The 13,367-nt window shown below is 39.4% G+C and overlaps 1 protein-coding gene across 13 annotated transcripts in view; it reads right to left on the bottom strand.

Annotated features, from left to right (window-relative positions):
• The window catches only part of RYR2 (ryanodine receptor 2), an 810,976-nt gene that overhangs the window by 328,390 nt on the left and 469,219 nt on the right, over positions 1–13,367 (bottom strand). For all 13 annotated transcript variants that reach the window (XM_060406755.1, XM_060406748.1, XM_060406743.1 and 10 more), the window contains one exon: positions 8,484–8,587. In XM_060406755.1, coding sequence (XP_060262738.1) covers positions 8,484–8,587 — 104 coding nt within the window. The remainder of the gene's footprint in view (positions 1–8,483; positions 8,588–13,367) is intronic.

Genomic DNA, 13,367 nt, shown 5'->3' with positions numbered 1-13,367 from the left:
ACAAAAGTTAATTATAAGGCAGTGTCTTGCTTGTGGTGACAAATATATAGGGCTATGAAAGGGTCAAGCAGGATACCAAACCAGCTCTTAGGGAACTCAAGGATGACAATAATATTGAGATTTATCTCAAATCCAGGTTACTAAACTTCCAAGTGCATGCCTACCAAGAAATCTGATTAGAACATAGAGAGCCCTACCTAATACATTAAGTAAGGGTAATGACTATCATTGAATGACCATCACTACAATCCAGTTTTAGAATAGTTCCATGACTCCATCAGATTCTCCAAGCCTGTTTGCAGTCATTCATCATTCCCACTCCAAGCAATCATTAATCTGTTTTCTGTCTCTACAGAATTTCCTTTTCTGAATATTTCATATAGATAGAATAATATTAAATCTTTCATGCCAGGCTCTTTTGACTTAGCATAACGTCTTCAGGTTTATCCATGTTGTAGTGTATATTAGTAGCATATTTCCTTTTATTACTCAACAGTATTACATTGTATGACTGTATCACATTTCGTTTATCCATTCCTCAGTTTATTGAAATTTGCAGTTTCCAGTTTGGGGCTGTTATATATGATGATTCTATGCACACACTTTGATGAACATTCATATACAAGTCTTTATGTCAACGACTTTTATTTCTCTTGTGTCGGTATGTAGGAGGGGAATTGCTTTGTAGTTGTTCACTCAGTCATGCCCGAGTCTTTGTGACCCCATGGACTGCAGCACACCAGACTTCCCTGTCCTTCACCATCTCCCAAGGCTTGCTCAAACTCATGTCCATTGAGTCAGTGAGGCCATCCTGTCATCTTGTCTTCTGTTGTCCCCTAGTCTGTCACTGATTCCCCATCTATTTGCCATGAACTGATGGGACCAGATGCTACAATCTTAGATTTCTGAATGTTCAGTTTTAAGCCAGCTTTTTCACTCTCCTCTTTCACCCTCATCAAGAGGCTCTTTAGTTCCTCTTCACTTTCTGCCATATGGGTGGTGTCATCTGCGTTTCTGAAGTTATTGATATTTCTCCCACTAGGCTGTATCATAAATTTATGTTTAACCTTTAAGAAACCACTGAGTGGCAGGGCCATTTTACATACCCACCTGTAATACATGTAGATTTCAGTGTTTTTCTACATTTACAACAATACTGAGTGTATCTGTCACTTTGAATATGGCCATTCTAATATGTGTCAGAGAAGGAGATGGCACCCCACTCCAGTACTCTTGTCTGGAAAATTCCATGGACAGAGGAGCCTGGTAGGCTGCAGTCCATGGGGTCGCGAAGAGTCAGACACGACTGAGTGACTTCACTTTCACTTTTCACTTTCATGCACTAGAGAAGGAAATGGCAACCCACTCCAGTGTTCTTGCCTGGAGAATCCCAGGGCCGGTGGAGCCTGGTGGGCTGCCGTCTGTAGGGTCACGAGTCGGACACGACTGAAGTGACTTAGCAGCATTCTAATATGTGTGGTTGTATCTCATTATGATTTACTTTGCATTTTCATAATGACTAATGATGTTGAGCATCTTTTCATGTGTGTATTAGGCATTTACATATCTTTATTAAAATATGTTCTCAAATGTTTTGCCCATTTTTAACTGGGCTGTATGTATTCTTACTATGTAGTTGTAAGAGTTACCTATATATTCTGTGTACAAGTTCTTTATTGGCATATGTATGATTTACCACAAATTCAACAAACGTAAACTTACATGATTTATAACTATTTTCTCCCACTCTGTGCGCTATGTCTTTATTTTCTACATGGTTTCTTTTGTAGTACAAAAGATTCTACTTTCAATGAGATCTAAAGTATTGATTTTGTTTTCTTTTACATATATTTTTGATACTATATCTAAGCACTTTATGTCTAATTCAAGGAGACTTTTGAATGAGAACAATGAATCTTTTAAGAAATCTATTTAATACTATTAAGCACACCAAGTTCTTTGACTAAGAACTCTTTTGCCTTTATATGATCTTTTTTAAAAATTGGGGTATAGTTGCTTTACAATCTTGTGTTAATTTCTGCTGTACAACAAACTGAATCAGCTATATGTATACATATTTCCCCTCCCTCTTCGATCTCCCGCCCACATAACCCCCATTCATTTGATCCATCTGGGTCACCAGAGAGCATTAAACTTAAAAGCTTTTGCACAGCAAAGAAAATCATAAATGAATTGAAAAGACAACCCTCAGAATGGGAGCAAATATTTGCAAATGAAGCAACTAAAAAGGGATCAATCTTTAAAATGCACGAACAGCTCATGAAGTTTAATATCAAAGAAACAAACAGCCCAATCAAATAATGGGTGGAAGACCTAAATAGACATTTCTCCAAGGAAAATGTATAGATGGTCTTTCAGTTCAGTTCAGCTCAGTCGCTCAGTTGTGTCTGACTCTTTGCAACCCCATGAACTGCAGCACATCAGGGCTCCCTGTTCATCACCAACTCCAGGAGTTCACTCAGACTCACGTCCATCGAGTCAGTGATGCCATCCAGCCATCTCATCCTCTGTCGTCCCCTGCTCCTCCTGCCCCCAATCCCTCCCAGCACCAGAGTCTTTTCCAGTGAATCAGCTCTTCGCATGAGGTGTCCAAAGTATTGGAGCTTTGGCTTTAGCATCAGTCCTTCCAAAGAACACCCAGGAGTGATCTCCTTTAAAATGGACTGGTTGGATCTCCTTGCAGCCCAAGGGACTCTCAAGAGTCTTCTCCAACACCACAATTCTTCAGTGCTCAGCCTTCTTCACAGTCCAACTCTCACATCCATACATGACCACTGGAAAAACCAGAGCCTTGACTACACAGACCTTTGTTGGCAAAGTAATGTCTCTGCTTTTGAATATGCTGTCTAGGTTGGTCATAACTTTCCTTCCAAGGAGTAAGCGTCTTTTAATTTCATGGCCGCAGTCACCATCTGCAGTGATTTTGGAGCCCCTCAAAATAAAGTCTGACACTGTTTCCACTGTTTCCCCATCTATTTCCCATGAAGTTATGGTCTTTTTTTTTTTTTCAATTATTAATTTCATCGTGCTGTGTCTTAGTTGTGGCATGTGGGATCTAGTTCCCTGACCAGGGATCGAACCCTTGCCCCCTGCACTGGAGCATGGAGTTTCAGCCACTAGGCCACCAGAGAAGCCCCGAAGTAATGGTCTTTATGTAATCTTTATTAAGACAATTTTATTTGACTTAATACTGTTCATTTTACCCATTTTAAATGGTTTTAAGGTCTGCAGAAGATTGGGAGAGAGCAGTGTGAGCCGTGAAGCTTGTGCAGAGGTTAATAGACAGGAACAGAGTAGGGGAAGTGGAAAAGGACGTGCTAGGGGTCAGCTCACCATCTGATTCCTCTGTCTCCCACAGTAGCTTACATATGCATTCAGTACATCTTGACTATAAGATTAAGTGGCAATAATAGGTTCATGCGGCATTTTATTACTTCAACTATAAGGCCACCGACAAGAGGAGACAGAGTGGTACAAAGCCACAGAGAGAACAGAAGGCACCCCGTTTCTATGATAAGCATCTGCTGTGTAAAAGCCTGCCTAGAGACTGAGCTTTATTGCTTATTTGTTGCTTCATTCATTTGACAAATATTACTGAGCTCTGTGTAAAGTCCAAATGATGGTGACTAAATGCAAGGGAGATGCCTGCCCTCAAGAAACTTAGGTCTGGGACTTCCCTGACGATCCAGTGGTTAAAAATCTGCCTTGCAATGCAAGGGGCCAGGGGTTTGAGTCCTGATCAGGGAACTCAGATTCCACATGCCTCAGAGCAAGTAAGCCCTTATGCTGTAACTACAGAGCCCTCACACCACAGTGAAAGATCTGCATGCTGCAACAGATTGCGCATGCTGCAACTACTAAGACCCGACTCAGCCAAATCAGTAAATGAATGAATAGAAAAAATTAAGAAACAAAGAAACTTACATAATAGGGCTGGTGGAGTACAGCAGCCATCCTGTGATTATACAAAGAAAGATTCTCTGCTGAGAGATACAAAAGGGCTGAGTGCCCATCAAAGGGGGCTTTATTGAGTCAAGCAGCTCAGCAAATGCTGCCTGAAGTGACGTGAGATCTAAAGGATAAGAATAGGGCCTGGAGGAGAGTATTACAGAAAGTGGACACAAAGGGGAAAGGAACGTGCAGAGAGGCAAAACAAAGGCTAGTGTGATATCAAGCAAGGGAAAATAAAAGCAGCCTCCTATAAGATGATGCTGGCTGGAAGGGAAGGACCTTGAAGGACCACTAAGCAAATTAGGGTATTGTCTTTATCTCAGGAGCAATAAGAAGGAATTAATAAAGTACAATTTTAAAAAAAGCTATCAAAACAAATAAAAAAATAACATTGAACAGTTATGTGCTATACAATAGGTTTCTGTTGGTTATCCATTTTAAATAAAGCAATGTGCACCTAAAAAAAAAAAAAGAATTCAAATAGGGAAAATGGTATAAACTAAATATTTGGAAAAAGTTCAGCAGGCTACAGAGGGCAGAATGGGTAAGAGAAGAGCTAGGTTAATATTTTAACTGTATCTGTCACGATAGTTTTATAGTTTCAGGTGGGGCATAGTGGTAGCTTAGGCTAAAGACAGGGAAGCAACCTAAATGTCCATCAACAGATGAATGGATGGAGATGTGATACACACACACACACACATACTCTCTCTCTCTCTCTCACACACACACACACACACACACACACACACTCTTACACAGTGGAAGAATTACTCAGCAATAAAAGAAGGGTGAAATAAGCTATTTGCAGCATCACAGACGGACCTAGAGATTATCACACTAAGTGACAGAAGTCAGAAAGACAACTACCTTATGGTATCACTTATATGTGGAATCTAAAATATGACACAGATCTATTTGCAATTTTTTAAGGAATCTCCACACTGTTCTCCATAGTGGCTGTACTAGTTTGCATTCCTACCAACAGTGTAGGAGGGTTCCCTTTTCTCCACACCCTCTCCAGCATTTATTGCTTGCAGATTTTGCAGCACTGTTTATAATAGCCAGGACATGGAAACAACCTAGATGTCCATCAGCAGATGAATGGATAAGAAAGCTGTGGTACATATACACAATGGAGTATTACTCAGCCGTTAAAAAGAATTCATTTGAATCAGTTCTGATGAGATGGATGAAACTGGAGCCGATTATACAGAGTGAAGTAAGCCAGAAAGAAAAACACCAATACAGTATACTAACACATATATATGGAATTTAGAAAGATGGCAATGACGACCCTGTATGCAAGACAGGAAAAGAGACACAGATGTGTATAACGGACTTTTGGACTCAGAGGGAGACGGAAAGGGTGGGATGATTTGGGAGAATGGCATTCTAACATGTATACTATCATGTAAGAATTGAATCGCCAGTCTATGTCTGATGCAGGAGACAGCATGCTTGGGGCTGGTGCATGGGGATAACCCAGAGAGATGTTATGGGGAGGGAGGTGGGAGGGGCGTTCATGTTTGGGAATGCATGTAAGAATTAAAGGTTTTAAAATAAAAAATTTAAAAAAAGAAGTAAAATATTAAGTAAATTAAAAAAATAAATAAATAAAATAAAATAAAATATGACACAGAGAAACAGCCCCACAGACATGGAAAACAAACTTACGGTTAGCAAAGGGGAAAGCAGGGGAGGGATAAATTAGGAGGTTGGGATTCATGTATCACACTAATACATACAAAATAGATAACCAATAAGGACCTACTTATAGCACAGGGAACTATACTTAATATTTTATAGTAACCTATAAAGGAAAAAAATCTGAAAAAGACTGTGTGTGTGTGTGTGTGTGTGTGTGTGTGTGTGTGTGTGTGTAGATAACTGAATCACTGTGCTGTACTCCTGAAACTAATACAACATTGTACATCAATTATACCTCAATTTTAAAAAAAAGGCAGCTTAGGCTAGGGTGGTACAATGCTGCTTTGAAAGAGGATGTCAGAATTTCTGCAGTGCTGTACAACATACAGATGACCATTCAAATCTGGAAGTTAGCTGTCTTTGTCAACAATTTACAAGATAAAATCGCATAAAGTACAACCGGAAAAAATCATATTCACATGAAATCGCCAAAAATCCAAAATAAGGAATATTCTGGAATAATCGTTTGCTTATTTGTTAGTTGGCACTCCTCAGGATTTAATGAGTCAAGTTGCTAATCTCCCCCACAGTATATACAAAAAAGAAAAAACATGTAAACTGTATAGAGTGCTTCTTCTGTTAGACATGATAGTGCTAGAGGCTTTATCAGTTGTATGTCATTAAATCTTTACTACAATTTCATGAAGCAGATATACTATGATCCTCATTTTAAACTGATGCTATTAATAGAAAGTCTAAGGTTCAGAGATACTAAGATTCCCTCTGGAGAAGCAAGTCCTTAAATCCTAACCATCCAATCATCTAGATTCCTTGGTTCTTACCCAGTCTATCTAGTGCCTGTAACTAACCAAGTGAATAAAAGAAACACAGAAAGTACTAAACTTTCTTTAAATTACTGAAATTGGGCATAGTTTGAACTTTGGAGAATAGGAGCTCTATTTTAAATTTTAAAGAAACGAGTCAAATGAGTTCATCATAACACCATGTAAATATTAAGAGCGAGTTCTTGAAAAAGTTGATTAGCGTTCACCATTGGCAACAGCAACATGGTATGTGCGATCTCATGATTAATCAAACCAGCCGCCAGGAACTGAAAGGAATGACTCTAGATTACGTGTAGCAGTCAAAGGTCCAACACGCCAAATGTGGATATGCAGACAAGCTACCGAGGATTTGCCTAGCTGGCTTAGCTGTCAATTGTTAAAATTACAGGGAAGGTACCACAAATTTAATGAAATTATCTCAGGCCATGAACTTTCAATAAAAGCATTTTGTTTCAAGAGATGGATAAATAATGGGCTGTCATGAATTACCAAACTAAATGTGCAAGCTTCACATCAAGATCACAGAGGAAGACAGGAGATGCGAAAAGGAGGCACAAGGGTCACAGTGACGTGTTCCGCGGTCCTTATTCCAGAAAAGCTTTGTCATTAGTTACCTGCAGTGCTTTCTCCACTTACTCGATTTGTATTCATACATTCCTTTCCCTTCTAAGTTACTAGTAGAGCCTAAACTCCAGAGAAGGAAATGGCACCCCGCTTCAGTACTCTTGCCTGGAAAATTCCATGGACGGAGGAGCTTGGTGGGCTGCAGTCCATGAGGCTGCGAAGAGTCGGACATGACTGAGCGACTTCCCTTTCACTTTTCACTTTCATGCACTGGAGAAGGAAATGGCAACCCACTCCAGTGTTCTTGCCTGGAGAATTCCAGGGACGGGGGAGCCTGGTGGGCTGCCATCTGTGGGGTCGCACAGAGTCGGACATGACTGAAGCAACTTAGCAGCAGCAGCAGCAGCAGAGCCTGAACTCAAGGCCCTATTTACTTATTTATTTTCATAATGAAAATCACTGTATCATTTTGCAGGTATATACCTGGGCTGAAGTCGTAGAACTTGAAACAATATTTATGTTCTAGATCTTTGGCAAAATAATTTCAGTAGAAATAGCTCTTTATACTTAACAAAACTGAAACAAAACAAAAATAGGAAAAAAAAGCATTGTTTCATTCCTAACATAAGCAGGTATTAGGATAAGTGATCTACTGGAACAAATCCAGTTCTTCAAGTTCAGCAAGGATGGAAAAGCACAAAACTATACACTTAGTAAGTACTTTGTAAGTACTTACTATTTGACAACTGTTTAACCATTACTCAGTTAGTGAAAGGATCCCGTTTTCTGATTATGTATCAGCGAGTCTTATAGTGAAAAACAGTTCTAGATGAGAAGCTAGAGAAACTGGATCCCTGTTCTAGTACAGCTACTAACTAACTGTCAAGGCATTTGACAACTCCATGAGAATCCTCAGCTGTGACATCACTGGTAAATCTGAAACAATAACACACAGCCCAGGGTGCTATTAGGAAGATTAACCCAATATCTGTAAGTGAAAAGAAAAAGCTCTAAATAAATAAATATAATAATTAGCATAAAGTAGCACACGGTATTACTACTAACACTAATAATGCGTGTCCTTATGCAAAGCTCAATGCAATACCTTATCTAGTATAAAAATTCTGAAACAGTCGTTTTCGTATCTTCACTTATCTTGTCACACGCCAGTAATAACTTATGACTGACAATCTCAGAAGTACTGAATACAATGGCAAAATCCTTATATTCCCAAATACCCATAAACATTCATAGAGTACCCTTTAGGAAACACATAGAACACGAAGTCATAAAGTAACATGCTCAATGCCTAGTCCAAACAAATACTGATTCAATCCACCAATGCATTATGAAAAAAATCTAACTGGAGCTAAAATAAATTAAATGGTAATATCAACACCTTGTTTCCTTCAGGGAATACAGAGAGGAAAATGAGAAATTTAAGAAACTCACTTCAGGGTCTCGAGTGACATCTGTAAATTGTAATTGCGTTCCTGTTCAGGCAGCTTGGAGAACTCCACCAGACACGGGTGCTGTCTCTTATTGTCGTCTCTAACCTGAAACAGAACAGGAAATCAGCATGTAACAGTTTCTAAGATCATGTACTAGGGATGGTTGTCCAACTGCATGGAGGAAAGTGAAGTGGGAAGCAAGAAGGGAAACCGAGACCTTCATCCCAGCAAGGCTGCCTCTGTCATCCCTCAGGCATGGCTAATGCTCAGGGTCAGTGGTAAACCTGGCATTGTCTGGGCTACCTTACATTTTCTCCTTGCCACCATTCCCAGTCAGTGCCAGCTTTCACATCTGCTCTGCCCTAAAACCTCCATGCCCACTCTCACAGCAACTTACAGCCTTTGCTTCAACCTTACTTTCTCAATGTGGCTTGTCCTGCCCACCTTCCTAATCTGCCAATCTGCTACTCACCTATTTTTTTTTTTCCATAACAGTTACCACTGGCTAACAGACGAGGGTCTTATTTATGGGGTTGTCTGTCTTCCTGCAACTGCAAGAATGTAAGACCAAAGCAATAGGGACTGGCCTCTTTTGTTCTTTTTTAATGTATTCTCAGCACCAAGAATATGCTTGGCACATGGCAGGCATGCAACAAATGCTCTGCAAACTGAAACAAGCTCTAGGTAAGAAGGTATAGTAATAACTCAGTTGTTATTGTTACATGTTTAGACACAGAGTAGAGACATCAATTAACATCATGACTGATTGATACAAACTCTTGGTGGTAGTTCCTTCCAGCTGTTCATTTCATCCCATGTAAGTTACTTCTGCTCTCACAAGTCACTCCAGTGCCTTACCAAAGCCAGGTAATATTCCACAGATACTTTTCATATTAATCCTTGAAAGTGCTAGCAATCAGAATAAACTAAATTCAAGATTTTAGGACTGAATTAATGAGAAAGATGTTCTATATCCTTGCATTAGTAATTAGATTTTTGTCTTCTTAGAGGCCTAAATTACACAAGCATTACTGCCACGGTGACACCTCAATCACAGCCATATGCTCTCAGGGAACAAATTATTCCCTGGGAATAATTACCAGGTTTTATAAATGTCACATAAAAAAGTAGGCAAACACGAGCAAGAATTTTTTTAAAGTATTCAGGAGCTGACAAGTTAAAAACAAGATAGTTATTCTTTTCTTTCTTGATCATTGCAAATGAACAGGACTTACCGAAGAGCACATAGCTTATTTACTTAAGGGTGTAAGTGAGGAAATGAAGCCATGAGTTACAAAACCAAACAACAAATGCTAAATATAAAGATAAAAATGAATGTGCCCAAGTTCAAAGACAATTTACTCTCTATCTATATAATTTCCACTTACTCTCTACACCACAGAGTAACTGTCCCCATCATCCTCTTGGGTGTCCAAGCTAAAACAAGAAATCTATACAGATTTCCTTCCTTCTCTTAAACACTTCCCACACTTGAACTTCTTCAAAGCGTCTGCAGTCATATCTCTCCATTCCTCCTGCCAGTACACAACTGGGAACCTCACCACCTCTCACCTGAGTCCTCTCCCTGACCTTCTTCCTGCCTCCAGGTTCACTGCTCTTCCACAGGAACAGCAGAGCTCAGATCAAATACTTACCACCCTCTGGAAGCCTGCCCTGATTTCACCAGGAGAGCTGGAAATTTCCCTCGCTTACAGTTAGCATATCCATCATAGTTCTTAGTTTGTAATTGTTTGTTTGTCTATTACTCAGCTAAACCAGGAGCTCTTTAAAAAGGCAAACTCACTAAAACAAGGTCTTTTCAATTTGAGGACCACAGTACCAAATACAAGGTTAGGCAAATAGTATGCAAAGGGGACAGATGAAGGCTTGAATGGATCTGCCTGATGTTTTTCCATAAAATAGAGCGCCCAATCAAAAACCGGGAAAAAGACCGAAACAGACGCTTCTCCAAGGAAGACATACAGACGGCTAACAAACACAAGAAAAGAAGCTCAACATCGCTCATTATTAGAGGAAATACAAATCAAAACTACAATGAGATATTACCTCATACCGGTCAGAATGGCCATCATCAAAAAAGTCTACAAACAATAAGTGCTGGAGAGGGTGTAGAAAAAAGGGAACGCTCTTGCACTGTTGGTGGGAATGTAAATTGATACAGCCACTATGGAGGACAGTATGGAGATTCCTTTTAAAAACTAGGAGTAAAAGCACCTATGACCCAGCAATCCCACTCCTAGGCATCTACCCTGAGGAAACCAAAATTGAAAGAGACACATTCATCCCAGTGTTCACTGCAGCGCTATTTACAATAGCTGGAACATGGGAGCAGCCTAGATGTCCACTGACAGATGAATGGATAAAGAAGCCGCAGTACATATACACAACGGGATATTCCTCAGCCATAAGAAGGAACATACTTGAGTCAGTTCTGATGAGGTGGATGAACCTAGGACCTATTATACGGAGTGAGGTAAGTGAGAAAGAGAAAGAGAAATATTGTATTCTAACACACATATACGGAATCTAGAAAAATGGTTCTGAAGAATTTATTTACAGGGAAGCAATGGAGAAACAGACATAGAGAACAGCATTATGGACAGGGGGAGGGGAGGAGAGGGTGTGATGTATGGAAAGAGTATCATGGAAACTTACATTACCATATGTAAAATAGATAGCCAACGGGAATTTGCTGTACGGCTCAGGAAACTCAAACAGTGCCCAATATCAACCTAGAGGTGTGGGATGGGGAGGGAGGTTCAAAAGGGAGGGGATATACGTATATCTATGGCTGATTCATTTTGAGGTTTTACAGAAAACAACAAAATTCTGTAAAGCAATTATCCGTCAATAAAAAAATAATTAAAAAAAATAGAGCTCTCGCATGATGCTCCAGTGAAATATACCCTAAAGACATTCAAAGAAACTAATTTCTTTGCAAAATATAAAAACAAAAATCCACAATTTATTCAAGAGTTCAAACTACTCCAAAGAAAAACACAGTTGCTATACAATGGAATATTACTCAGCCATAAAAAGGAATCCATTTGAGTCAGTTATAATGAGGTGGATGAATCTATAGCCTATTATACAGAGTGAAGTCAGAAAGACAAGTATTGTATATTAATGCATATATACGGCATCAAGAAAGATGGTACTGATAAACCAATTTGCAGGGCAGCAATGGAGATGCAGACATAGAGAACAGACTTGTGGACACAGGGCAGGGGGGTATGAGAGCACGGGACGAATGGAGAGGGCAGCATGGAAACATACACACTCCCACATGCAAAACAGCAATGGGAACTCACTGTATGATTCAGGGAGCTCAAACCAGTGCTTTGTGACAACCTAGAGGGGTGGGATGGGGTAGGAAGGAGCGTCAAGAGGAAGGGGACATGTATACCTATGGCTGATTCATGTTGCTGTATGGCAGAAAGCAAATTGTAAATCAATTATCCTTAAATTTAAACTTAGTAAATTAAAAAATAAAAGGTGACTGACAGGGAAAAACAGTAACAACAGACATGGACCTGCACTCCTTAACGGATGAATTGTGCAGCATGTAAACTATATCTCAATAAAGCTTCTAAAATATTAACTCAGAGAAAAACTGGAACACACCATTTAAAATGTTAAAGAATTTATGGAATTGGTCTCAGTAAGAGGTGTACCTAAGTCTAGAATAACAGAGTTGATAAAGTCAGGGATCAAAGACACTGATCAGAAAAGAGTTTCAGGAGAGCCCAAATCAAAGAAGACACAAGGTCAAGTATGAGATGGAAGGACAATGTGAAACCTCTTCATGTGTCAGTCTGAGACTCTCCCAAATTACTGATCTGATAGGATACTTGTGGCTGTGCTTGTCCAGAGTAAGACCTAAGAAAAAAACCATTTCGTTCTTTCAGCAAGTATTTGGTCTATTCCCTGTCCCAGAAAAGGTGCCAGGTGCCAGCACCACAGCAACAGACTAAGTGCTTAATCTCCCCACTGGAGGCAGGTAAAACCCCATGTTGCTGTCATCAGTCTCAGGCCAGGTAAAGCGTAACTGGCCACAGTTTGGCTCAGAAGCACTGTGCTCCCTTTCAGCATCTGCAAACTAGTAGCAATAAAGCTACAGTGTGTAAATGAACTGAATTTCACTGCAAGAATAGATAATAATGAGACCTTATATTTCCTCCTTTTTTAGAAGAAACATAACGAAGTTCATTGTAGAATGCAATCATTTAGGCAGCCTATAGAAGCTTGCGATAGAAATCACCTTTTTTGAGTGTAAAACTATTAAACAATTCCTGTTACTATGCTTTTTTTTTGATGGGGGGGGGGAGTTATTTGTTTGTATGAGATCTTTTAAATCCTAGCCTGTAATTATCTTTCTCTGAATTTTGTGTGTAATTCAAATCTTTCCCTATCTCGAATCTTATGGTAAATTTTGTCTGTAATTCCTCTGTCAATTGACTAAGAATACTTTCACAATATCCCACCTCTTACTGACTTTAATTAATGATAAATATCTTATTTCACACTCATTCACTTTCTCAATTTTTAAAAGTCAAAGAATACTGCATAAAACCACATATTTAATAAGGTACTTTAAGTGCTTGCTGATTTGACAACTGTCTAACTATCACTGAATTAATGAAAGGATCCCATTTCTGATCATGCATCAGCAAGTCTTATAGTGAAAAACAGTTCTAGACTAGAAGCTAGAGAATTTGGATCCCAGTTGCAGCACAGTAACCAGCTGTCAAGGCATCTGAATAATCGGCAGTGGCATCACTGGTAAATGTGAAATAATAACACACAGCCCAGGGTGCTATTAGGAAGGTTACCCCACTACCTGTAAGTGAAAAGACAAAGCTCT

Source organism: Ovis aries, chromosome 25 (genome assembly GCF_016772045.2).
Source record: "Ovis aries strain OAR_USU_Benz2616 breed Rambouillet chromosome 25, ARS-UI_Ramb_v3.0, whole genome shotgun sequence".
Taxonomy (NCBI): Eukaryota; Metazoa; Chordata; class Mammalia; order Artiodactyla; family Bovidae; genus Ovis; species Ovis aries.
The sequence above is the reverse complement of the archived record's forward strand: the minus strand, read 5'-3'. Positions and strand labels throughout refer to the sequence as shown.